The following is a 26,062-nucleotide window of genomic DNA, read 5'->3' as shown; positions in this document are numbered from 1 at the left end:
AAGAAGCCCTCAGGCGAGGAAGTGCAAGCAGATAGTCAGATAGCTGACACGTTTAGACAGTTCTAGCAGTCTTTATACACGAGTAGGATATAGTACAACCAGATGCAGGTGAGTACCTTAAGGCGAGTAATCTTAGACGCCTTCCCAAGGAACAGGCGAGTCAACTTGATGAGCCTATACGACCAAACGAAGTCACATCGGCCATAGCTAGGTTGAAATTGAACAAAGCCCTGGGCCCTGACGGTCATCCCACCTTGTTCTACAAAACCTTCGGCGTAGAACTGGCACCCCTGCTGACGAGGCTTTTTAACTCTTTTCTGGGGAGTGGCACGATCTCTGACTCCATGGTGGAAGCGGCAATCTCAGTGATCCTTAAACCTCACAAAGGTCCAAGTCAATGTAGTTCGTACTGCCCAATTTCCTTACTTAACCGTGATGCAAAGCTTTTCACTGGGATAATGGCGGCTCCTTTGAGTCCACTGATGGCGGGGCTGATTGACCCAGACCATGCAGGGTTTATCCCCACTCGACAGGGTGGTATATATACGAAGTGCCTTCTACATTTTATGGACAGTGTGCGTAGATCTCGGAAGGAAGCCCTATTTTTGTCAATAGACGCAGAGACAGCATTTGACGGAGTACGGTGGAGCTATTTGTTCAACACACTACGTCGCTTAGGTTTTGGAGAGCGCTTTATAAAGTGGGTCCGGTGTATCTACCAGGCCCCTCGGGCTTTCGTCAGTGAATGGCGCATCCTCAGCATCCTTTCAGATAGCAAGGGGCACGAAGCAGGGGTGTCAGCTTTCGCCCCTCCTCTTTGCCCTACATATGGAGCCCCTGGCCCAACAGATTAGGGACCACCCCCAAATAAAGGGGCTGCATTTTGGAGGAGATATCCATAAGATAAGTCTCTATGCAGATGTAGTTATATTATCGCTTGCGGAGCCACTCACCTCCTTACCTGCCCTACTGGCAGAGATGGAAAGATTGGGGAAATCTCGGGTTTTAAAGTGAACCTAAGAAAGTCTCAGTTGCTTAACCTTTCCACCCCACAGGGGCACGTGGACACTCTAAGGGAGAGATTTCCCCTACAATGGGCCTCACAGTCGATATCTTAGCTTGGTGTCCTCCTAGCTTCAACGCTATCAATGACGCGGGGGTTGAACTATTCGGCTCTGGTGGAACAGACGACGAAAGCTCTGGACGGGTGGGCGAGACTGAAACTAGCCTGGTCTGGGCGAAGAGCAGCTGTCAAAACGACGGTGTTGCCACGGATCTTATATATTTTGCAGATGCTACCTTTGGTACTTCCCGTGAAGGTGCTGCGAATCTTACAATTGGCCATCAATAGATTTGTATGGGGAGGGAAGAAGACACATTTGCCCTTTTCTCAAATGTCAAAACCCAAACTCAATGGAGGTGTACACTCCTTGCGATACATAGATATCTACAAGCCTCTCACCTTCGATATCTTGTTAAGTGGAATCGCCCACTCTCCGAAAAACACTGGACCTTTATGGATCAGGCTGTAGCAAGAATAAATATCTGGAGAGAGCCTTGGTGCAAATTAAGGGCTTGGGGCCTCTACTCATCCCCAGTTACAGCAGCCACACTGAGAGTGTGGGATGCCATGGCTCTCGAAAGGGGGCTGACGACGTTCCCCTCCCAATGTCCCCAATAGTGGATAATCGGATTTCCGTCCGGGCTGAAAATCTGAGGTTTTTCAGAGATGGAGGGAGGCGGGGTGTACGCGGGTGGGTTCGCTGTTTGATATCCAGGGTATCATCCCCTATGAGCAATTGAGATTGGACTATGACTTGCCTAAATCAGATGAATTCCATTATCTCCAACTGAGACATTGGGTCACTCCTCCACCATACCTTGCGCAAGCTTCTCGACGGCTTACTCCCTTTGAGAAGTGGGTAGTAGGTAAAACAGATGACAAACATCTAATCTCAGAACTGTACACTGTGCTAGGCAATGGGCAGAATGGGGGCGATCAAAGGGTCAACTTTGCTGGGATGAAGAGCTGGACAGAGCTTTGTCAGATAAGGAAAGAAAGATCATTCAGTACAGGGCTCACCACACAGCCCATAACACCGCTGGAACCCAATCAGCTTGTAAAGTTACATCATATTGGTACCTAACGCCAGGACGCCTCCACAGCTGGGACAAATAACACACGGAGAAGTGTTGGAGGGGGTGCGGTCTCCCTGGTTCTTTGGCACACTTGCTTTGGCATTGCCCATGTTTAGAACGATTCTGGGAGGGGGTGTTGAATGACATTGAGAAGGTAAACAACCTTTACAACGCAACTTTTACCACGCAGTGCCTTTACAACGCAACTTTTACAACGCAAACCAGTACAAGGAATTGCGCTGGGGGGCGCTCTAAGATAGGGAATGTGTTTAATGTACCATCCAACACCTTCCCTACTATCCACGGGGACTGGAGTTGGAATAGTAAATTAAACAATTCACTATCCAGCGCCTAAAAGCACTATGCGTTGTAATGGTATGCGTTGTAAAAACCGCGTTGTAAAAGCATGCGATGTAAAAGCATGCGTTGTAATGTCATACATCCCATTGAGAAAGCCTTTGACACAGAGATCCCACGCTTTCCGGTGTCCACATTACTGGGGCTACCAAACGCGCTGACATCTCCCCTGTGATCATTGAGGGGCAGGCAGATGGCGCTGGCATTATTGGCGGCAGGTCAAACACTCCTGGCACAATGAGGCACCACGAATGTCCCTGACCACACAGCCTGGCTACATAGACTTTGGCTAACCCGCACCATTGAACGCCTCTCTTTGGTCCAAGATCACAAGGGGGAGACCTATGCTGAATTTTGGGCCCCTTTTATCCGAATATTGTCAAAAGAGTTCAGGGAGGTAACGCCCCAACTAGCTCCAAATGTTGTATCTGCTTCCTGAAACAAAGGAGGCGACGACATCCCGCATATAATGGGTCAGGTTTGAATGAAAGGCTATTGACTTCTGAAGGACGATCCACTGTAAGATGGACTCCGACTAGTGCAGGTACGCCCCTTTTTCTTTTCCGTTTTTGGGGTGGGAGGGAAGGGTTCTTTCCTTTTATTCGTTCTTCTGAATTTATTATTGTGGATGGGTTTGATGATACTATCCAGAAAGCGCTGCCGACCCCAGGGTTGTAGGCAAAGAAGCTGTGTCCATGTTTTTATTTCTGAAACTCTTGCTGCCGGCCATTATGCTTGTCGGCATACAGCGGTGTAGTGATGCAGGATTGTCGTTTAAAATGAATTAAAGATCAGTTCCATAAACGCAATCTCCCCATTAACTTGGCTTTGCTGTCCAGCAAGGAGATTGGGCGGTAGTTTGCAGGGTTCAAGGGATCCCCCTTCTTATATACAGGAATAATCACGGATTGTTTCCAGGAAGCCGTCTTGTAGTTCCTGGCATGACGCGGTCTCTCTCTCTCTCTCTCTCTCTGTCCTGTGGCTCCTTGCCTGACACCGTATCTCTCTCTCTCTCTCTCTCTCTCTCTCTCTTGTTGTCTTGTAGTTCATGGCCTGACACCGTCTCTCTGTCTCTCTCTCTCTCTCTCTCTCTCTCTCTTGTTGTCGTGTAGCTCCTCGCCTGAAGCTGTCTCTTTCTTACTGTCTTGTAGCTCCTAACCTGTCGTTATCTCGCTCTCTCTCTTCCTGTCCTGTTGTTCTTGGCCTGACACTGCCCCTCTCTCTCTTGCTGTCTTGTAGCTCCCGGACTGACACTGTCGCTCTCTTTCTTGCTAGGTGTGCTGAAACAACAATTAGACAGTAACAGATATAAATGATTACAAGCACCATCAAAGTAAAAGGATGGCAGATTTCTACCATCGTGCTAAAACAATGAATACAGGCAGGAATTAAAATACATGACAGTAAAATGTGTAATCCTACGATGCGACCCGAACTAGATGTACCTAAGTGTACCTAGCATGTATGTAGGTGTGGAGCCAATAATCCCCCTAGGATAAAGTCAAGCCTAATACCTGAAGTGAGAGACTGTGGGACCCTGTCTTGGTCTCAAGATGGTCTCCCAGCCTGACACTGTCACTCTCTCTCTTGCTGTCTCTCTCTCTCTCTCTCTCTCTCTCTCTCTCTCTCTTGCTGTCTTGCAGCTCCTGCCCTGACGCTGTCTCTCTCTCTCTGTCTTGTAGCTCCAGGTCTGACCCTTTCTCTCTCTCTTGCTGTTTTGTAGCTCCCTGCCTGACACTCTCTCTCTCTCTCTCTCTCTCTTGCTGTCTTGTAGCTCCTGGCCTGACACTGTCTCCCCCTCTTGCTGTCTTGTAGCTCCTGGCCTGACACTGTCTCCCCCTCTTGCTGTCTTGTAGCTCCTGGCCTGACACTGTCTCCCTCTCTTGCTGTCTTGTAGCTCCTGGCCTGACACTGTCTCCCCCTCTTGCTGTCTTGTAGCTCCTGGCCTGACACTGTCTCCCTCTCTTGCTGTCTTGTAGCTCCTGGCCTGACACTGTCTCCCCCTCTTGCTGTCTTGTAGCTCCTGGCCTGACACTGTCTCCCTCTTGCTGTCTTGTAGCTCCTGGCCTGACACTGTCTCCCTCTCTTGCTGTCTTGTAGCTCCTGGCCTGACACTGTCTCCCTCTCTTGCTGTCTTGTAGCTCCTGGCCTGACACTGTCTCCCTCTCTTGCTGTCTTGTAGCTCCTGGCCTGACACTGTCTCCCTCTTGCTGTCTTGTAGCTCCTGGCCTGACACTGTCTCCCTCTCTTGCTGTCTTGTAGCTCCTGGCCTGACACTGTCTCCCCCTCTTGCTGTCTTGTAGCTCCTGGCCTGACACTGTCTCCCTCTCTTGCTGTCTTGTAGCTCCTGGCCTGACACTGTCTCCCTCTCTTGCTGTCTTGTAGCTCCTGGCCTGACACTGTCTCCCTCTCTTGCTGTCTTGTAGCTCCTGGCCTGACACTGTCTCCCTCTCTTGCTGTCTTGTAGCTCCTGGCCTGACACTGTCTCCCCCTCTTGCTGTCTTGTAGCTCCTGGCCTGACACTGTCTCCCCCTCTTGCTGTCTTGTAGCTCCTGGCCTGACACTGTCTCCCTCTCTTGCTGTCTTGTAGCTCCTGGCCTGACACTGTCTCCCTCTCTTGCTGTCTTGTAGCTCCTGGCCTGACACTGTCTCCCCCTCTTGCTGTCTTGTAGCTCCTGGCCTGACACTGTCTCCCTCTCTTGCTGTCTTGTAGCTCCTGGCCTGACACTGTCTCCCTCTCTTGCTGTCTTGTAGCTCCTGGCCTGACACTGTCTCCCTCTCTTGCTGTCTTGTAGCTCCTGGCCTGACACTGTCTCCCTCTCTTGCTGTCTTGTAGCTCCTGGCCTGACACTGTCTCCCTCTCTTGCTGTCTTGTAGCTCCTGGCCTGACACTGTCTCCCCCTCTTGCTGTCTTGTAGCTCCTGGCCTGACACTGTCTCCCTCTTGCTGTCTTGTAGCTCCTGGCCTGACACTGTCTCCCCCTCTTGCTGTCTTGTAGCTCCTGGCCTGACACTGTCTCCCTCTCTTGCTGTCTTGTAGCTCCTGGCCTGACACTGTCTCCCCCTCTTGCTGTCTTGTAGCTCCTGGCCTGACACTGTCTCCCTCTCTTGCTGTCTTGTAGCTCCTGGCCTGACACTGTCTCCCTCTCTTGCTGTCTTGTAGCTCCTGGCCTGACACTGTCTCCCCCTCTTGCTGTCTTGTAGCTCCTGGCCTGACACTGTCTCCCCCTCTTGCTGTCTTGTAGCTCCTGGCCTGACACTGTCTCCCTCTCTTGCTGTCTTGTAGCTCCTGGCCTGACACTGTCTCCCCCTCTTGCTGTCTTGCAGCTCCCGGCCTGACACTGTCTCCCTGTCTTGCAGCTCCCAGCCTGACACTGTCTCCATCTCTTGCTGTCTTGCAGCTCCTGCCCTGACGCTGTCTCTCTCTCTCTGTCTTGTAGCTCCTGGTCTGACCCTTTCTCTCTCTCTTGCTGTATTGTAGCTCCTGGTCTGACCCTTTCTCTCTGTCTTTCAGTTTTGTAGCTCCCGGCCTGACACTGCCACTCTCTCTCGGTCTGTCTTGTAGCTCCCTGCCTGACACTGTCTCTCTCTCTCTCTCTTTCTCTAGCTGTCTTGTAGATCCTGGCCTGACACTCTCTCTCTCTCTCTCTCTCTTGCTGTCTTGTAGCTCCCTGCCTGACACTGTCTCTCTCTCTCTCTCTCTTTCTCTCTTGCTGTCTTAAAGCTCCCGGCCTGACATTGTCTCTCTCTCTCTCTTTCTCTCTTGCTGTCTTAAAGCTCCCGGCCTGACATTGTCTCTCTCTCTCTCTTTCTCTCTTGCTGTCTTGTAGCTCCCAGCCTGACATTCTCTCTCTCTCTCTCTTTCTCTAGCTGTCTTGTAGATCGTGGCCTGACACACTCTCTCTCTCTCTCTCTCTCTCTCTCTCTCTCTCTCTCTTGCTGTCTTGTAGCTCCTGGCCTGACACTGTCTCTCTCTCTCTTACCATCTTGTAGCTCCCGGCCTGACACGCTCTCTCTCTATCTCTCTTGCTGTCATGTAGCTCCCAGCCTGACACTCTCTCTCCCTCTCTCTTGCTGTCTTGTCGCTCCCACTCCGACACTGCCTCTCTCTCTCTCTCTCTCTCTCCTGCTGTCTTCTAGCTCCCGGCCTGACACTCTCTCCCTCTTGCTGTCTTGTAGCTCCCTGCCTGACACTGTCTCTCTCTCTCTCTCTCTTTCTCTCTTGCTGTCTTAAAGCTCCCGGCCTGACATTGTCTCTCTCTCTCTCTTTCTCTCTTGCTGTCTTAAAGCTCCCGGCCTGACATTGTCTCTCTCTCTCTCTTTCTCTCTTGCTGTCTTGTAGCTCCCAGCCTGACATTCTCTCTCTCTCTCTCTTTCTCTAGCTGTCTTGTAGATCGTGGCCTGACACACTCTCTCTCTCTCTCTCTCTCTCTCTCTCTTGCTGTCTTGTAGCTCCTGGCCTGACACTGTCTCTCTCTCTCTTACCATCTTGTAGCTCCCGGCCTGACACGCTCTCTCTCTATCTCTCTTGCTGTCATGTAGCTCCCAGCCTGACACTCTCTCTCCCTCTCTCTTGCTGTCTTGTCGCTCCCACTCCGACACTGCCTCTCTCTCTCTCTCTCTCTCTCCTGCTGTCTTCTAGCTCCCGGCCTGACACTCTCTCCCTCTTGCTGTCTTGTAGCTCCCGGCCTGACACACTCGCTCTCTCTCTCTCTCTCTCTCTCTCTCTGTCTCTCTCTCTCTCTCTCTCTCTGTTACTGTCTTGTAGCACCCGGCCTGACAGTCTCTCTCTTTGTTGCTGTCTTGTAGCTCCCGGCCTGACACTGTTGCAGAAGGTAAAGATCAGCATCTCGGCGGTGGTCCTGGGCCTGGGCTTCATCTTCCTCCTCGCCGGACTCATCAGCTGGAAGAAGTCCCTTTCTGATGGTAAGAGACTGTCCCACCCAAGGAGTGCACTGACAGGTGGTGTGCGGTCTTAGAGTGCTGATAGAGTGAGTGATTGCTCCAACACCAATCCCTGTTCTTGAATCTTGACTCTTCGCAGGAGTTGTTGGTTCTCACAGGTGGCGTTGCCTACTGAGCGGTAGCAGAGTTAGTTCTTACAAGCTGCGTTTGTTAGATATCGTGGGTTGGAAGTTGTGTTTTGACTCCCGTATTTTGTCCACTGGTTACGACAAGTATTGACTGTTGGGTGTTGGATAGGATGGATTCAGGTCAGTGGTCTTGCTTTTCACAGGAGATGCTGGTTCTCACAGGTGGCGCTGTCTACTGACCCAGTCTGTCCATCAACTGTTCTTTTTGCATTTGTCACCTCGAGTGGGACGGGTATGCCCAGACGTGGGTCTCGTGCTCTCCATGCCACTGGAATCAAGCTATCCTGGCTGATGAGGGCAGAAACCCCGAAACCGGTCCTAGGATGCTTGTTTACAGTCCAGGGAGGACCTGGCTTGGCAGTTCGGGCTGGATTGTTCCCATGAAGCACATGGTCAAGTCTGATTTTCATATGGCTGGTCCAAACTGGAATGGCATGGTGAGCAAAAACACAATGGATTTAGGCCCAGATTTCTGTACTGGGGTGAATGTATGACATTGTTCTGCATTCTGTCCATCAACTGTTCTTTTTGCATTTGTCTACTGACCCATAGCAGTGTAAGTTCTTACAAACAGTGTTTTTTGTTACATATCGTGAGTTGGATTTTGTGTTTTGACTCCTTAGTATGACTGTTGGGTGTTTTCTTAGATGGATTGAGGGAGGTGGTCATGCTTCTGATAGGTCTTATTGGTTCGTAAAGGTGGCTTTGCCTAATGACCGGTAGCAGTGTTACTTCTTCCCAGCGTTGTTTGTTATCAGTTATCATGAGATGGAGGTTGTGTTTTGACTCCGGTATTATGTCCACTATTTACAACAAGTATTGACTGTTTGGTGTTGGCTTTGATGTATTCAGGGAGGTGGTCTTGATTCTTATAGGAGTTGTTGGTTCTCACAGGTGCACTGCCTGTTTTGACTCTGGTAGTATGTCCACTGGTTACGACATGTATTGACTGTTGGGTGTAGGCTTAGATATATTCAGGCAGTGGTCTTTCTTCTGATAAGTGTTGTTGGTTCTCACAAGTGGCGTTGTATATTGACTGGTAGCAGTGTTAGTTCTTACAAACAGTGTTTTTGTTACATATCGAGAGTTGGGTGTTGTGTTTTGACTCTGGTAGTATGTCCACTGGTTACAACAAGTATTGACTGTTTGGTGTTGGTTTGGATGGATTCAGGGTGGTGGTCTTGCTTCTGACAGGTGTTGTTGGTACTGAAAGGCGGTCTTAGTATTTAGAGTCTAGGCACCAAGAAATGATGTTGTGTGTTTATTCTGAAAGGTATTTTGCCATTGTTGCATTGGCAGCTGATGCGGTGTGTTGCCTCTGAAGGCTGGCGTTGGTCATGAGTAGCTGTTTTGCCTGTTACCTATTGAGTCTGAAAGGTAGGGGTGTTTTTTGGCTGTCACTGCTTGTAGGACGGAAATGTTTTTGTGGCATGTTAGCTGTAGATACACATGCTGTGCATACTTCCGCCATCTAGTGTTGGACTCAGACGTTCCTTCCGATACCTTGCAGCCAAACTATGGAACTCTGTGCCGGTTCACATACGGGGACTGGGGGATCTGCTTGATTTTAGTAAGGCTATTAAAACTTACCTCTTTCCTCTAATATAGTTTATTCTGCCGCTGCTATGTTGAGTTTTCCGCCGTTGCAATCAGTTCCATCTCTCTGCTGTTGGAAGCACCGGGACGCCCCTTTGCTGGGGCAGCTGAGCGCTATATAAGCCTCTATAACATACCATAACTTGTTTATCTTCGAAGGAAGTCTTTTAGAGTTATGGGATCTAGTGATTCCACCTTTTAGTGGTATTGCTCATGGACATCAGCTCCATTGTTAGATTGTTTTGCTCTATGAGGCAGTGTAGAGCGTTGGCTCGACAGAATTGATTCTTACTGGTGCCTACAGAGATTGTTGTCTACTGACGGTGGAGGTAGGTGTTGGCTCTGACATGTAATCTGAGGTTTCATTTCTGAGAGGTGACTCTGAGAGGCGGTTTGATATTTGATTTGACCCTGAAGAACGGTGCTGATCGTTGGCGTTGATAGCATTGTTGCTTCTTAGCTCATATAAGGGTTGCTGTCTCTTGACTTTCAAGGCCAGTGATGGCTGTTGGCAGGTGGCACTGCTTTTTTTGGGTCTGAGGGCCATTGCTGAGTGTTGCCTCTGACAGCATTTTTACGTCCTGGTGCCTGCAAGTGCTGTTTCTTCTGGCTCTCAAAGGTGTCAGCTCTGATGTGTATTCTGATGTGTTTACAGGTGGCACCGCGTGCTGGGTCTGAGATTGGATTTGGTCCTGAGGTGCACTGCTGATTTTCTGCTCTGACAGAACTGTTGCATCTTAGCTTGTACAAAGGATGTTGCCTGTTGGCTCTTAAATGCAGTGGGGGGTATTGGCCCTGACAGGTGGAACTGTATAGTTGGTCTAACAGTGTTTGTCTTGGAGAGTCAGTTTTGAGTGTTGTCTCTGGCAGGTGTCATGTTTGATTTGCAAGGCTGTATTGTGTGTTATCTCTTACAGACCTTGTTCTTACCCATGGTTTGCTGTCTTAGCTTCAGGAGTTTGAATTGGCCGACAGGTAGTGTTGAGTGATTGTCCAAAGAGTGACATTGTGTGTTATTTCTTGCAGGCCTTGTTCACACAGATGAGGCTTTCTGTGTTTTCTCTGAGGTGAGGTATTAACTCTTATAGATAATGCTAGGTGCTAGCTGTCACACAAAGTGGTTGCGGTGACAGGCAGGTTCTCATCTGTGGTGCTGGGTTCGGTTCTAGCAGTCAACCTTGTACTCTTGCTCTCAGGGTCTCTCTTGTTGTGTGTTGGATACATTGCTTGTTGCTGGCTCTCAGACTGATTTGTATGTTATGTGTAAGAGGAGGTACAGGATCTCGGAGGCGGTGCTCATCCTATGAGACTGGGTTGCCTGGTGGCTCCGAGAGCCTGTGTTGGCTCTGAGAGGCCACACTGGGCATTGGTTCTGTGACATTGTGTTGGCTGTAGATTGTAAGACGTGGTATATGATGAGGATGATGTATGTTTTGGTCTTTCTACAGTGCAAACTTAGCAGGCTAGCAATGGCGCACTGAACGGGGAAAGCCCCAATGGATATACATGGAGAAGGAGGCAGAGGGGAGGCGAGGGGAGGGAGCTACAGCTAGTAGACGGGGTGATAAGTCAGTCTGCCTAAGCTAATGGGCCTTGAAGATGTGAGTTTTCAGTTTCTCACTGAACTGTGGCAGAAATGGTTTTGATGGAGAGCATTGCGTCCCAGATCCTGGTGGGGCAGACAGCCTACACTACCTTTTCTTGTTTTCTCCATCCTGCATTGTTTCATTTACACTCTAGTTGTGTGGTGGCTTATATTGTGTGTTGGCTCTGAAAGCCTGTGTTGGTTGTGAGAGGACATGCTGGTTGGTGGCTTTGTGAGGACATGCTATCTGTTGACTCTAAGAGGTTGATTGGGGTATATGTGAAGGTTAGTTCTAAGCGCTCATGCTGTGTGTTGGTGCTGAGAGGCTGTGTTAACTGTGGGTTGTAACTGGCTCTATTAGATCTGAGAGGTAGGGTTTTTTCTAAATGGCTGTGAGTGTGATATTTGACAAGCAGCAGTGGTTTTGGAAGGCTGTGTTACCTGTTGACAATGAGACGGATTGTTACTTCTGTAAGGTGGCGTTTATCCTGAGAGGTTCTCTTAGGTGTTGGTTGTGTGAGGTGGAGTTTATTCTGAGAGGTTCTGATGGGTGTTGGTTGTGTGAGGTGGCATTTATTCTGAGAGGTTCTCTTAGGTGTTGGTTGTGTGAGGTGGCGTTTATCCTGAAAGGTTCTATTGGGTGTTGTTTGTATGAGGTGGTGTTTATCCTGAGAGGTTCTGTTGGGTGTTGTTTGTGTGAGGTGGTGTTTGTTCCGAGGGGTTCTCTTAGGTGTTGGTTGTGTGAGGTGGTGTTTATCCTGAAAGGTTCTGTTGGGTGTTGTTTGTATGAGGTGGTGTTTATCCTGAGAGGTTCTGTTGGGTGTTGGTTGTCCTAGGTGGCGTTTATTCTGATAGGTTCTGCTGGGTGTTGTTTGAGCGAGGTGGTGTTTATCCTGAGAGGTTCTGTTGGGTGTTGTTTGTTTGAGGTGCGTTTATTCTGAGAGGTACTCTTAGGTGTTGGTTGTGTGAGGTGGCGTTTAACCTGAGAGGTTCTGTTGGGTGTTGGTTGTGTGAGGTGGCGTTTATTCGGAGAGGTTCTCTTAGGTGTGAGTTGTGTGAGGTGGTATTTATCCTGAAAGGTTCTCTTGGGTGTTGGTTGTGTGAGGTGGCGTTTATCCTGAGAGGTTCTGTTGGGTGTTGGTTGTCTTAGGTGGCGTTTATTCTGATAGGTTCTGCTGGGTGTTGTTTGAGCGAGGTGGTATTTATCCTGAGAGGTTCTGTTGGGTGTTGTTTGTTTGAGGTGCGTTTATTCTGAGAGGTATTCTTAGGTGTTGGTTGTGTGAGGTGGCGTTTAACCTGAGAGGTTCTCTTGGGTGTTGGTTGTGTGAGGTGGTGTTTATCCTGAAAAGGTTCTCTTAGGTGTTGTCTGTGTGAGGTGGTGTTTATCCTGAGAGGTTCTGTTGGGTGTTGGTTGTCTGAGGTGGTGTTTATCCTGAGAGGTTCTGTTGGGTGTTGCTTGTGTGAGGTAGTGTTTATCCTGAGAGGTTCTGTTGGGTGTTGGTTGTGTGAGGTGGCGTTTATTCTGAGAGGTTCTCTTGGGTGTTGGTTGTGTGAGGTGCATTTAACCTGAGAGGTTCTCCTGGGTGTTGGTTGTGTGAGGTGGCGTTTATCCTGAGAGGTTCTGGTTGTGTGAGGTGGTGTTTATCCTGAGAGGTTCTCTTAGGTGTTCGTTGTGTGAGATGGCGTTTATTCTGAGAGGTTCTGTTGGGTGTTGGTTGTGTTAGGTGGTGTTTATCCTGAGAAGTTCTGTTGGGTGTTGTTTGTGGTTAGGTGGCGTTTATTCTGAGAGGTTCTCTTAGGTGTTGGTTGTGTGAGGTGGTGTTTATTCCGTAGGTTCTCTTAGGTGTTGGTTGTGTGAGGTGGTGTTTATCCTGAGAGGTTCTGTTGGGTGGTGTTTGTGTGAAGTGGTGTTTATTCTGAGAGGTTCCCTTAGGTGTTGGTTGTGTGAGGTGGGGTTCATTCTGAGAGGTTCTGATGGGTTTTGGTTGTGTGAGTTGGCATTTATTCTGAGAGGTTCTCTTAGGTGTTGGTTGTGTGAGGTGGCGTTTATCCTGAAAGGTTCTATTGGGTGTTGTTTGTATGAGGTGGTGTTTATCCTGAGAGGTTCTGTTGGGTGTTGTTTGTGTGAGGTGGTGTTTATTCCGAGAGGTTCTCTTAGGTGTTGGTTGTGTGAGGTGGCGTTTATCCAGAAAGGTTCTGTTGGGTGTTGGGTGTATGAGGTGGTGTTTATCCGGAGAGGTTCTGTTGGGTGTTGGTTGTGTGAGGTGGTGTTTATTCCGAGAGGTTCTCTTAGGTGTTGGTTGTGTGAGGTGGCGTTTATTCTGAGAGGTTCTCTTAGGTGTTGGTTGTGTGAGGTGGCGTTTATTCTGAGAGGTTCTCTTGGGTGTTGGTTGTGTGAGGTAGCGTTTAACCTGAGAGGTTCTCTTGGGTGTTGGTTGTGTGAGGTGGCGTTTAACCTGAGTGGTTCTCTTGGGTGTTGGTTGTGTGAGGTGGCGTTTATTCTGAGAGGTTTTCTTAGGTGTTGGTTGTGTGATGTGGTGTTTATTCTGAGAGGTTCTGTTGGGTGTTGGTAGTGTGAGTTGGCGTTTATTCTGAGAGGTTCTCTTAGGTGTTGGTTGTGTGAGGTGGCGTTTATTCTGAAAGGTTCTCTTGGGTGTTGGTTGTGTGAGGTGGCGTTTATCCTGAGAGGTTCTGTTGGGTGTTGTTTGTGTGAGGTGGCATTTATTCTGAGAGGTTCTCCTAGGTGTTGGTTGTGTGAGGTGGCGTTTATTCTGAAAGGTTCTCTTGGGTGTTGGTTGTGTGAGGTGGAGGTTAACATGAGAGGTTCTGTTGGGTGTTGGTTGTCTTAGTGGCGTTTATTCTGAGAGGTTCTGTTGGGTGTTGTTTGAGTGAGGTGGTGTTTATCTTGAAAGGTTCTATTGGGTGTTGTTTGTATGAGGTGGTGTTTATCCTGAGAGGTTCTCTTGGGTGTCGGTTGTGTGAGGTGCGTTTAACCTGAGAGGTTCTCTTGGGTGTTGGTTGTGTGAGGTGGCGTTTATCCTGAAAGGTTCTGGTTGTGTGAGGTGGTGTTTATCCTGAGAGGTTCTCTTAGGTGTTGGTTGTGTGAGATGGTGTTTATTCTGAGAGGTTCTCTTGGGTGTTGGTTGTGTTAGGTGGTGTTTATCCTGAGAGGTTCTGTTGGGTGTTGTTTGTGGTTAGGTGGTGTTTATTCTGAGAGGTTCTCTTGGGTGTTGGTTGTGTGAGGTGCATTTAACCTGAGAGGTTCTCCCGGGTGTTGGTTGTGTGAGGTGGCGTTTATCCTGAGAGGTTCTGGTTGTGTGAGGTGGTGTTTATCCTGAGAGGTTCTCTTAGGTGTTCGTTGTGTGAGATGGCGTTTATTCTGAGAGGTTCTGTTGGGTGTTGGTTGTGTTAGGTGGTGTTTATCCTGAGAAGTTCTGTTGGGTGTTGTTTGTGGTTAGGTGGCGTTTATTCTGAGAGGTTCTCTTAGGTGTTGGTTGTGTGAGGTGGTGTTTATTCCGTAGGTTCTCTTAGGTGTTGGTTGTGTGAGGTGGTGTTTATCCTGAGAGGTTCTGTTGGGTGTTTGTGTGAAGTGGTGTTTATTCTGAGAGGTTCCCTTAGGTGTTGGTTGAGTGAGGTGGGGTTCATTCTGAGAGGTTCTGATGGGTTTTGGTTGTGTGAGTTGGCATTTATTCTGAGAGGTTCTCTTAGGTGTTGGTTGTGTGAGGTGGCGTTTATCCTGAAAGGTTCTATTGGGTGTTGTTTGTATGAGGTGGTGTTTATCCTGAGAGGTTCTGTTGGGTGTTGTTTGTGTGAGGTGGTGTTTATTCCGAGAGGTTCTCTTAGGTGTTGGTTGTGTGAGGTGGCGTTTATCCAGAAAGGTTCTGTTGGGTGTTGTGTGTATGAGGTGGTGTTTATCCGGAGAGGTTCTGTTGGGTGTTGGTTGTGTGAGGTGGTGTTTATTCCGAGAGGTTCTCTTAGGTGTTGGCTGTGTGAGGTGGTGTTTATCCTGAGAGGTTCTGTTGGGTGTTGGTTGTGTGAGTGGCGTTTATTCTGAGAGGTTCTCTTAGGTGTTGGTTGTGTGAGGTGGCGTTTATTCTGAGAGGTTCTCTTGGGTGTTGGTTGTGTGAGGTGGCGTTTAACCTGAGTGGTTCTCTTGGGTGTTGGTTGTGTGAGGTGGCGTTTATTCTGAGAGGTTTTCTTAGGTGTTGGTTGTGTGATGTGGTGTTTATTCTGAGAGGTTCTGTTGGGTGTTGGTTGTGTGAGGTGGCGTTTATTCTGAAAGGTTCTCTTGGGTGTTGGTTGTGTGAGGTGGCGTTTATCCTGAGAGGTTCTGTTGGGTGTTGTTTGTGTGAGGTGGCATTTATTCTGAGAGGTTCTCCTAGGTGTTGGTTGTGTGAGGTGGTGTTTATTCTGAAAGGTTCTCTTGGGTGTTGGTTGTGTGAGGTGGAGGTTAACATGAGAGGTTCTGTTGGGTGTTGGTTGTCTTAGTGGCGTTTATTCTGAGAGGTTCTGTTGGGTGTTGTTTGAGTGAGGTGGTGTTTATCTTGAAAGGTTCTATTGGGTGTTGTTTGTATGAGGTGGTGTTTATCCTGAGAGGTTCTCTTGGGTGTCGGTTGTGTGAGGTGCGTTTAACCTGAGAGGTTCTCTTGGGTGTTGGTTGTGTGAGGTGGCGTTTATCCTGAAAGGTTCTGGTTGTGTGAGGTGGTGTTTATCCTGAGAGGTTCTCTTAGGTGTTGGTTGTGTGAGATGGCGTTTATTCTGAGAGGTTCTCTTGGGTGTTGGTTGTGTTAGGTGGTGTTTATCCTGAGAGGTTCTGTTGGGTGTTGTTTGTGGTTAGGTGGTGTTTATTCTGAGAGGTTCTCTTAGGTGTTGGTTGTGTGAGGTGGTGTTATTCCGAGAGGTTCTCTTAGTCTCTTAGGTGTTAATTGTGTGAGGTGGTGTTTATCCTGAGAGGTTCTGTTGGGTGTTGTTTGTGTGAGGTGGTGTTTATTCTGAGAGGTTCCCTTAGGTGTTGGTTGTGTGAGGTGGAGTTTATTCTGAGAGGTTCTGATGGGTGTTGGTTGTGTGAGGTGATATTTATTCTGAGAGGTTCTCTTAGGTGTCGGTTGTGTGAGGTGGCGTTTATCCTGAAAGGTTCTATTGGGTGTTGTTTGTATGAGGTGGTGTTTATCCTGACAGGTTCTGTTGGGTGTTGTTTGTGTGAGGTGGTGTTTGTTCCGAGGGGTTCTCTTAGGTGTTGGTTGTGTGAGGTGGCGTTTATCCTGAAAGGTTCTGTTGGGTGTTGTTTGTATAAGGTGGTGTTTATCCTGAGAGGTTCTGTTGGGTGTTGGTTGTGTGAGGTGGCGTTTATTCTGAGAGGTTCTCTTGGGGGTTGGTTGTATGAGGTGGCGTTTATCCTGAGAAGTTCCCTTGGGTGTTGGTTGTGTGAGGTGGCGTTTAACCTGAGTGGTTCTCTTGGGTGTTGGTTGTGTGAGGTGGCGTTTATTCTGAGAGGTTTTCTTAGGTGTTGGTTGTGTGATGTGGTGTTTATTCTAAGAGGTTCTGTTGGGTGTTGGTTGTGTGAGGTGGCGTTTATTCTGAGAGGTTCTCTTAGGTGTGAGGTGGTATTTATTCGGAAAGGTTCTCTTGGGTGTTGGTTGTGTGAGGTGGCGTTTATCCTGAGAGGTTCTGTTGGGTGTTGTTTGTGTGAGGTGGCGTTTATTCTGAGAGGTTCTCCTAGGTGTTGGTTGTGTGAGGTGGCGTTTATTCTGAGAGGTTCTGTTGGGTGTTGTTTGAGTGAGGTGGTGTTTATCTTGAAAGGTTCTATTGGGTGTTGTTTGTATGAGGTGGTGCTTATCCTGAGAGGTTCTCTTGGGTGTTGGTTGTGTGAGGTGTGTTTAACCTGAGAGGTTCTCTTGGGTGTTGGTTGTGTGAGGTGGCGTTTATCCTGAAAGGTTCTGGTTGTGTGAGGTGGTGTTTATCCTGAGAGGTTCCTTTGGGTGTTGGTTGTGTGAGGTGGCGTTTATCCTGAGAGGTTCTGTTGGGTGTTGGTTGTCTTAGGTGGCGTTTATTCTGATAGGTTCTGCTGGGTGTTGTTTGAGCGAGGTGGTATTTATCCTGAGAGGTTCTGTTGGGTGTTGTTTGTTTGAGGTGCGTTTATTCTGAGAGGTACTCTTAGGTGTTGGTTGTGTGAGGTGGCGTTTAACCTGAGAGGTTCTCTTGGGTGTTGGTTGTGTGAGGTGGTGTTTATCCTGAGAGGTACTCTTAGGTGTTGGTTGTGAGAGGTGGCGTTTAACCTGAGAGGTTCTCTTGGGTGTTGGTTGTGTGAGGTGGTGTTTATCCTGAGAGGTTCTGTTGGGTGTTGGTTGTCTGAGGTGGTGTTTATCCTGAGAGGTTCTGTTGGGTGTTGCTTGTGTGAGGTAGTGTTTATCCTGAGAGGTTCTGTTGGGTGTTGGTTGTGTGAGGTGGCGTTTATTCTGAGAGGTTCTCTTGGGTGTTGGTTGTGTGAGGTGCATTTAACCTGAGAGGTTCTCCTGGGTGTTGGTTGTGTGAGGTGGTGTTTATCCTGAGAGGTTCTCTTAGGTGTTCGTTGTGTGAGATGGCGTTTATTCTGAGAGGTTCTGTTGGGTGTTGGTTGTGTTAGGTGGTGTTTATCCTGAGAGGTTCTGTTGGGTGTTGTGTGTGGTTAGGTGGCGTTTATTCTGAGAGGTTCTCTTAGGTGTTGGTTGTGTGAGGTGGTGTTTATTCCGTAGGTTCTCTTAGGTGCTGGTTGTGTGAGGTGGTGTTTATCCTGAGAGGTTCTGTTGGGTGTTGTTTGTGTGAAGTGGTGTTTATTCTGAAAGGTTCCCTTAGGTGTTGGTTGTGTGAGGTGGGGTTCAGTCTGAGAGGTTCTGATGGGTTTTGGTTGTGTGAGGTGGCATTTATTCTGAGAGGTTCTCTTAGGTGTTGGTTGTGTGAGGTGGCGTTTATCCTGAAAGGTTCTATTGGGTGTTGTTTGTATGAGGTGGTGTTTATCCTGAGAGGTTCTATTGGGTGTTGTTTTTGTGAGGTGGTGTTTATTCCGAGAGGTTCTCTTAGGTGTTGGTTGTGTGAGGTGGCGTTTATCCAGAAAGGTTCTGTTGGGTGTTGTGTGTATGAGGTGGTGTTTATCCGGAGAGGTTCTGTTGGGTGTTGGTTGTGTGAGGTGGTGTTTATTCCGAGAGGTTCTCTTAGGTGTTGGTTGTGTGAGGTGGTGTTTATCCTGAGAGGTTCTGTTGGGTGTTGGTTGTGTGAGGTGGTGTTTATTCTGAGAGGTTCCCTTAGGTGTTGGTTGTGTGAGGTGGAGTTTATTCTGAGACGTTCTGATGGGTGTTGGTTGTGTGAGGTGATATTTATTCTGAGAGGTTCTCTTAGGTGTTGGTTGTGTGAGGTGGCGTTTATCCTGAAAGGTTCTATTGGGTGTTGTTTGTATGAGGTGGTGTTTATCCTGAGAGGTTCTGTTGGGTGTTGTTTGTGTGAGGTGGTGTTTGTTCCGAGGGGTTCTCTTAGGTGTTGGTTGTGTGAGGTGGCGTTTATCCTGAAAGCTTCTGTTGGGTGTTGTTTGTATGAGGTGGTGTTTATCCTGAGAGGTTCTCTTGGGTGTTGGTTGTGTGAGGTGCGTTTAACCTGAGAGGTTCTCTTGGGTGTTGGTTGTGTGAGGTGGCGTTTATCCTGAAAGGTTCTGGTTGTGTGAGGTGGTGTTTATCCTGAGAGGTTCTCTTAGGTGTTGGTTGTGTGAGATGGCGTTTATTCTGAGAGGTTCTCTTGGGTGTTGGTTGTGTTAGGTGGTGTTTATCCTGAGAGGTTCTGTTGGGTGTTGTTTGTGGTTAGGTGGTGTTTATTCTGAGAGGTTCTCTTAGGTGTTGGTTGTGTGAGGTGGTGTTATTCCGAGACGTTCTCTTAGGTGTTAGTTGTGTGAGGTGGTGTTTATCCTGAGAGGTTCTGTTGGGTGTTGTTTGTGTGAGGTGGTGTTTATTCTGAGAGGTTCCCTTAGGTGTTGGTTGTGTGAGGTGGAGTTTATTCTGAGAGGTTCTGATGGGTGTTGGTTGTGTGAGGTGGCATTTATTCTGAGAGGTTCTCTTAGGTGTTGGTTGTGTGAGGTGGCGTTTATCCTGAAAGGTTCTATTGGGTGTTGTTTGTATGAGGTGGTGTTTATCCTGAGAGGTTCTATTGGGTGTTATTTGTATGAGGTGGTGTTTATCCTGAGAGGTTCTGTTGGGTGTTGGTTGTGTGAGGTGGCGTTTATTCTGAGAGGTTCTCTTGGGGGTTGGTTGTATGAGGTGGCGTTTATCCTGAGAGGTTCTGTTGGGTGTTGGTTGTGTGAGGTGGCGTTTATTCTGAGAGGTTCTCTTGGGGGTTGGTTGTATGAGGTGGCGTTTATCCTGAGAGGTTCTCTTGGGTGTTGGTTGTGTGAGGTGGCATTTAACCTGAGTGGTTCTCTTGGGTGTTGGTTGTGTGAGGCGGCGTTTATTCTGAGAGGTTTTCTTAGGTGTTGGTTGTGTGATGTGAGGTGGTGTTTATCCTGAGAGGTTCTGTTGGGTGTTGGTTGTATGAGGTGGTGTTTATTCGGAGAGGTTCTCTTAGGTGTTGGTTGTGTGAGGTGATGTTTATCCTGAGAGGTTCTGTTGGGTGTTGGTTGTGTGAGGTGGCGTTTATTCTGAGAGGTTTTCTTAGGTGTTGGTTGTGTGATGTGAGGTGGTGTTTATCCTGAGAGGTTCTGTTGGGTGTTGGTTGTGTGAGGTGGTGTTTATTCCGAGAGGTTCTCTTAGGTGTTGGTTGTGTGAGGTGGTGTTTATCCTGAGAGGTTCTCTTAGGTGTTGGTTGTGTGAGATGGCGTTTATTCTGAGAGGTTCTCTTGGGTGTTGGTTGTGTTAGGTGGTGTTTATCCTGAGAGGTTCTGTTGGGTGTTGTTTGTGGTTAGGTGGTGTTTATTCTGAGAGGTTCTCTTAGGTGTTGGTTGTGTGAGGTGGTGTTATTCCGAGAGGTTCTCTTAGGTGTTAGTTGTGTGAGGTGGTGTTTATCCTGAGAGGTTCTGTTGGGTGTTGTTTGTGTGAGGTGGTGTTTATTCTGAGAGGTTCCCTTAGGTGTTGGTTGTGTGAGGTGGAGTTTATTCTGAGAGGTTCTGATGGGTGTTGGTTGTGTGAGGTGGTATTTATTCTGAGAGGTTCTCTTAGGTGTTGGTTGTGTGAGGTGGCGTTTATCCTGAAAGGTTCTATTGGGTGTTGTTTGTATGAGGTGGTGTTTATCCTGAGAGGTTCTGTTGGGTGTTGTTTGTGTGAGGTGGTGTTTGTTCCGAGGGCTTCTCTTAGGTGTTGGTTGTGTGAGGTGGCGTTTATCCTGAAAGGTTCTGTTGGGTGTTGTTTGTATGAGGTGGTGTTTATCCTGAGAGGTTCTGTTGGGTGTTGGTTGTGTGAGGTGGCGTTTATTCTGAGAGGTTCTCTTGGGGGTTGGTTGTATGAGGTGGCGTTTATCCTGAGAGGTTCTCTTGGGTGTTGGTTGTGTGAGGTGGCATTTAACCTGAGTGGTTCTCTTGGGTGTTGGTTGTGTGAGGTGGCGTTTATTCTGAGAGGTTTTCTTAGGTGTTGGTTGTGTGATGTGAGGTGGTGTTTATCCTGAGAGGTTCTGTTGGGTGTTGGTTGTGTGAGGTGGTGTTTATTCCGAGAGGTTCTCTTAGGTGTTGTTTGTGTGAGGTGGTGTTTATCCTGAGAGGTTCTGTTGGATGTTGGTTGTGTGAGGTGGCGTTTATTCTGAGAGGTTCTCTTAGGTGTTGGTTGTGTTAGGTGGCTTTTATCCTGAGAGGTTCTATTGGGTGTTGCTTGTGTGAGATGATACTGGCGATATGATCTCATTGTACTGTTTTTCTTTTTCTCACACAGGCTACGCGCCTATCCCAGGAGACAGCTATCCTGAAGGTGACGTACACTCCTTACTCTTGTCTCTGACTTCTGTTGTCAATGTCTGCTCACTCTAGGGCCTTTTCTGTTAGCTCTTGCCTAATGGGAGATTTCCTACAACAGGGGGCTATCTTTATTTTGTTTTTGCACGTTTTCTACTTTTTTCTTGAACTTTTAAATATTTATCTTTCCAGTCCTCTTTCAGCAGCACCAAAGTCTTCTTAAGATGTCACATTTTAGATGGCTAAGGCCTCTGTCGAACATGCACCATGCCTACAAAATGACACAGCTGCTTTTATTTCCTCTTTATTTATCAATCCAACTCGAATCAGCAAATAAAAAGAGAAAAATGCACAGAAGGTTTTTTGTAAGCTTTGGCGGGGGGAGCAACACAGAGGGCATGATTGGTGGGAGCATTATGGAAGGCTCAGCTGGAGGGAGCAGCATCTAGGGATGGGGAGGCGAAGCAACTGCAATAGAGAAGGGTGCTGGTGGGGGGAGAATATGGAAGGCAGATTAGGGCAAAGAAATATCATGTGACACAACAACGTGGAGTGAGTTGGGGAAAAGCACACGGGCAAGAAATCAATGGGGTGAGGCATACAAGCAAGAGCAGCATGCAGATGTGCTGGGAGACACACATGGGCAGCAATGAGCCACATGGAGTGCAGGGGAATATAAGTACACGAGGGAGACAGCTTGAAAACACATGCACTCTCATGGAATGCTTAAGTAAAAAAATAGAGCTTGAAAAACAAGCAGTGGAAGCATAGAAGCCTCCCAATCAAAAGGGATGGTAAAGAGGCTTTGCTCCATGGGAAGTAAAAACATAAGATTGACAGACTGGGACACAGAAAAGAAGCAAGCAAATGAGAGTGACAGGCAAGCCAACCAATGATACGCAGTGGGCGGGATCCAAGCTCCTGTATGTCCTGGTAAGCCAATAATATGTTTTTCACAACCTGACAGCTCCGATGCGTCTGGTAGTCTGTACCTAAAATCCACATGGGAAGGCCCACCTAATTAGGGTTGGAAGGGCCTTTTTAACGGTAAGCTGGTGGACTGCTGGCAAAGGGCTTCTGTCAGCAGAGCCTGCTGAGGCTTCTCTGATAGAAAGCCAATAGTTTTTCTGCCTCTAAATGATAAAAGAGATTTGCAAACTTGGCGACCAGGCTGTCCACATATTTGTCAGGGGACCTGCCGCCATGAACTTCTAAATAACTATCTATGATTTTCATTTTATCTCCCAACAAATGATTGTATGTTGTGTCTGTATCTGCCTGCAGTTGAGTATTTCTTTTATTTCTATGCTCTGGAATAAAGTTTGTACATAGTGTATTTCTCTATCACTTACAGAGCTTACCTTTCATTCATGTCTTTTTGGTGCATTATGTCCTTAATTTCTGTTTACTCCTGAGTATTCATTGTCTGCTGATGTGTATGTTCTTTATTTCTATCTGTCTGTAGCAGACTTGTCTGCTGTTAAGTACTTGTTTTTCTCACTTCTATTGTTCTGGGAATGGCCTTTATTTCAGTTTTAGCCTGTAGCTGAGTCTGCCTTTTATTACTGAGTACTTAGAAACGAGCCTGGTTATAAATTTGTTTCTTCTTTCAGATAAATATGTTTTTAAATATTATATTTGAGCTCATTATGCCTTTAAATCCTTTCTCTAAAAACATCCTTAACTCTGCACTCAGCTGAGTTTGTCTATTGTCATTTTATGTGTCCACAGCTCAGTATGTCCTTATTTCCATTGCCCTCTTTGTGTCTTCTTTTCTCAGTCTCCTAGAACAGCCATCTTCATGGAGCAGGGACCACTCTACGCCTTCTGTACCCATCGCCTTCTACATCTTCGCCTACTACACCATCACCTACTACGCCTTCCTCAATCGGAGCCCTGGACCTGGACCTTGCCGCGTGTGATCTGCCCTCGCCACTCTGTCGAGCCGGAGCCCAGGACTCGTGTCTGAGAGGATTCAGCTGGGGCAGGAAGTCACATGGGACCAACAGACAGTAGAAGTGGCCAATCACTGCTGACTTGCCATTTTAGCCCAAGATGAAGGGCTCTGATGGCACGTGGTGTATCCGAGAAGGAGATCATGTACCAAGCCTAAAGGTCCAACTCTGCTTCCAAGAGTCTCAGATTATGAATAGAAAAGTAGTGCAGTTCATCAAAGGAGGATCAGCCATGCCTCTGGGGCTTTTAATCAAATACACAGCCCAGGCGCCATCTTTGCTTCATTAAAGTAGATTTTGTTTATGGATTTTTAGTTGTTTATTTTAGAAGGTGATGCTTGTCCCTGACAGTCGGTCTGGTGGGAAGTCGTTATATAAACAGGGTTTTGCATACTGTTGTAAGAGCACTCTTATTTGGGACAGTACAGTAACCATCAGCGGATTGGCTGATTTGGGGGGCCACGGTTGATGTGAGAGGTAGACCCTAACTCAAGAGGAAGCATAGGCCTCCTGTAAGAGGGATCACACCTCGAACGCAGTCACTTCTGTCTCTCTGGGCAAATTTGTAGGACTTTCTCATTGGTCAATTGCAGGAGACCCCACTCACTTCAATGAGGAGCATTGCTGGGGAGCAGTGGTATGAACCCGATGACCTCTGCCCTTCTGATATTTACAATAGATCTTCATTCCTGGGTACAGGGCAGCACTCATGCAATGTCGTCCGCGAGCCGGCTTCCTGGTCAATGATCCAGCGATGTACACGATACCGAACTGTATTAAAGAGACTTTGTTTCTCCTAAATTTAATATAAAGAGCGGCTCCTGGAGTGATTAAGTTATAGACCCAACATCTGTGAATGTTTCAGGTTTGTTGCATGTAGTGGTGATGGAAGTCCGGGTAAGTTTTTGAAATCCTTTATTAGAACAACCTCATAGGACACAGGTAATACATGCACACACACACATGTGCTTTCCCAGCTCCAACCCCGCCAACAATCCAACTCTTCACCCTAAGAGCAGGGGACAGACCTAACGTTCTACAACCCATATTCTGCACGACACGCATCCACATTCTGCAAGAAACGCAACCCCATAACTGCACACCCCTTCCCTTTGATAAAACAAACACATTTTCAAAATTAACAAAGGATAATAATATTTAGCAGCTAAACTATTGATACATTTACATACTGCAATCATAATCTACTAAATTCTTAGGTTTCTTGATGCTTCTACCAAAGGTGCTTGTTCCGACACCACCCTTCTCTTTATTCATTAAAGCACTATTTCCTACATCCTCAGATGTAACTCTCCGACTTCCCTGACTGTCATCTCTCAAATGAACATTTCAGTTTTCACACTCGTTATAATGTCCTTCATCAATAATGTTCTCTTCTCGCGCCACTTCCAGTACGGTACACAACCACCAGAATTCGTATACCCAATCATTCTCAACCCTGTTCTTTACGTTCTCCACCCTACCAATGTCAAGTCATGTCAATGCTAAACGACTCACATGACAAATACTGCCATCATCCAGTTACAGAATATTGTTAATTACTTTCACAATTTGTTTGTGAAAGCAGAATTTGTATCCCCCTTTAGCAACCTTCCTAATTGACTTAACTCGGACCCATTGGCCCACCGTCAAATTCCCCTCATAAACTCCATGTTTGGAATCAAAATATGACTTATTCTTCTCCTGAGATGCTAGGATGCATTTTCTCACTTCCTCCACATCCCAAACTATTTTTTTCCCTCTATTCATCCAAACAGGATCCGCTTTGCAATGCGGTACACGTCCTCTCATCAATCCAAATGGACTCTCCCCCACTGAATCATGGGGAGTAACTCCTAGGTCCAAACCATTTTTCTCAATTCCGCATCCCAATGTTTCCTTTCCTGATTGGCTAATTGCAAAATGCAATAATCAATCTATTTGCTCTCTCCACTATGCCATTTCCCCTGGGATGATAAAATGCTGTGAATCTGTGCTCAATACCTGCAAATTTAACAAAGTTCTTAATTTCTTCAGATCAAAATTGCACCCAAATGTCCTTTAATGTGGATGCTGGAAAGTGTTATCCAAGAATCTTATCACCATGGCAGTATCCACTTTGTTAACCTCTTATAGTTATCTTGAAAACAAATCCAGTAACACCACAAAGTACTTACAGGACCCTTTATTCCATGTAATAGGTCCCATGCTGTCTGCTACGTCTTCCCATGGTTTAAGTTGGCACACCCTAATGAACCCACAAGAGGGTTTAAGATTTTATGAGATTTGTCGGCATTCTCGCACTCCACACAGGATCGTAAAACTCTCCTGTTTCTATAGCTACTATAGGACACCAGTATAACAATTTCACATTATGTTTAGTACGTGCTATACCCGAATGTCCCTCATGGCAAATTGACACATCTTGTCTCCGATGGCACTAGGCGATATAACTTTGTCGGACCTCAATACAAAAATGGAATCAACACTTAGTTCTTCTCGGACTTCACAATACGCTTTCATTTCACCTAAGAGCTCCACTTCCACACATCTTCCCCATCCATTTACAACTGTTTCTTTAGCATTTGTCAGGGTATCATCTTTATCAAATGCTTCGGTTCATTCACTTTCTATGACTGAATGAAAGCTTCTGTAAGCTTTTGACCTCATTCAGCATAAAAATAATTGCCGCACACACTTCAGTCCATGGGGTCAGGTCCATTTCCCTGAGAGACAAAGACATTCTACTCAGGAAATTTCTGCATTTTATTTTAGTACCAGGTACATATTGGACTTCATATAAAAAATCTTGTAAGCTAAATGTCCACACACATGCTAATGTTTCTCTATTTTGTACTGAATATTTCTCCTTTGTGGGTGAAAGAGATCGATGAGCAAAAGCTATTATTTAACAATTTCTTTCCCATGTTCACCCTTGTGAGTGGGTACTCTCCATAGACCTTTTTCACTGGCATCTGTGGTGACAAATGTTTCAGCTGTAGGATGAAAACCTTGTAATGTGGGTGCTTTACTAATTGCCCGTTTGATGTCTAAATATGACCGCTGACATGCACTGCACCATTCAAATCTGCTTTTGTTTCTCAACAATACAGGTATCTCACGTATTTTCCCTGAAAATGTCTCTACAACTTAGAATAAAACTTCACCAAACCCACAAAAGAGAAAAGTTCATCCTTGGATATGGGTGACGGAGCCTTACTGATAGCTTCTACAAGCTTTTCTTTAGGTTTGATTCCTTTGTGAATAACATCATGTCCAAGATATGTGACGTTTCTTACAGCGAACTTGCACTTAGTGATTCCAGCTGTTAAACCTTTTTGCCTAAGAATATTTGAAACCTTCCTTAATACCTCATCATGATTTTTCTTAGTCTTTTCCATGATTAAAATATTGTCTTGAAAGAACATTACTTCTTGAATCTCACCAAA

General features: G+C 46.9%; 1 protein-coding gene across 1 annotated transcript in view; it reads left to right on the top strand.

The window, feature by feature from the left end:
- LOC144754062 (class II histocompatibility antigen, M beta 1 chain-like) overlaps nt 1–25,800 on the top strand; it is an 82,180-nt gene extending 56,380 nt beyond the window's left edge. Inside the window, exons 4-6 of the mRNA XM_078641581.1 lie at nt 7,305–7,421; nt 20,642–20,677; nt 22,442–25,800. Coding sequence (XP_078497707.1) covers nt 7,305–7,421; nt 20,642–20,677; nt 22,442–22,449 — 161 coding nt within the window. The 3' untranslated portion in view covers nt 22,450–25,800. The remainder of the gene's footprint in view (nt 1–7,304; nt 7,422–20,641; nt 20,678–22,441) is intronic.
- The last annotated feature ends 262 nt before the right edge of the window (nt 25,801–26,062 follow it).

Source organism: Lissotriton helveticus, chromosome 5_1 (genome assembly GCF_964261635.1).
Source record: "Lissotriton helveticus chromosome 5_1, aLisHel1.1, whole genome shotgun sequence".
In the NCBI taxonomy this organism is placed as follows: Eukaryota; Metazoa; Chordata; class Amphibia; order Caudata; family Salamandridae; genus Lissotriton; species Lissotriton helveticus.
This window is presented reverse-complemented; position numbering and strand designations above follow the sequence as displayed.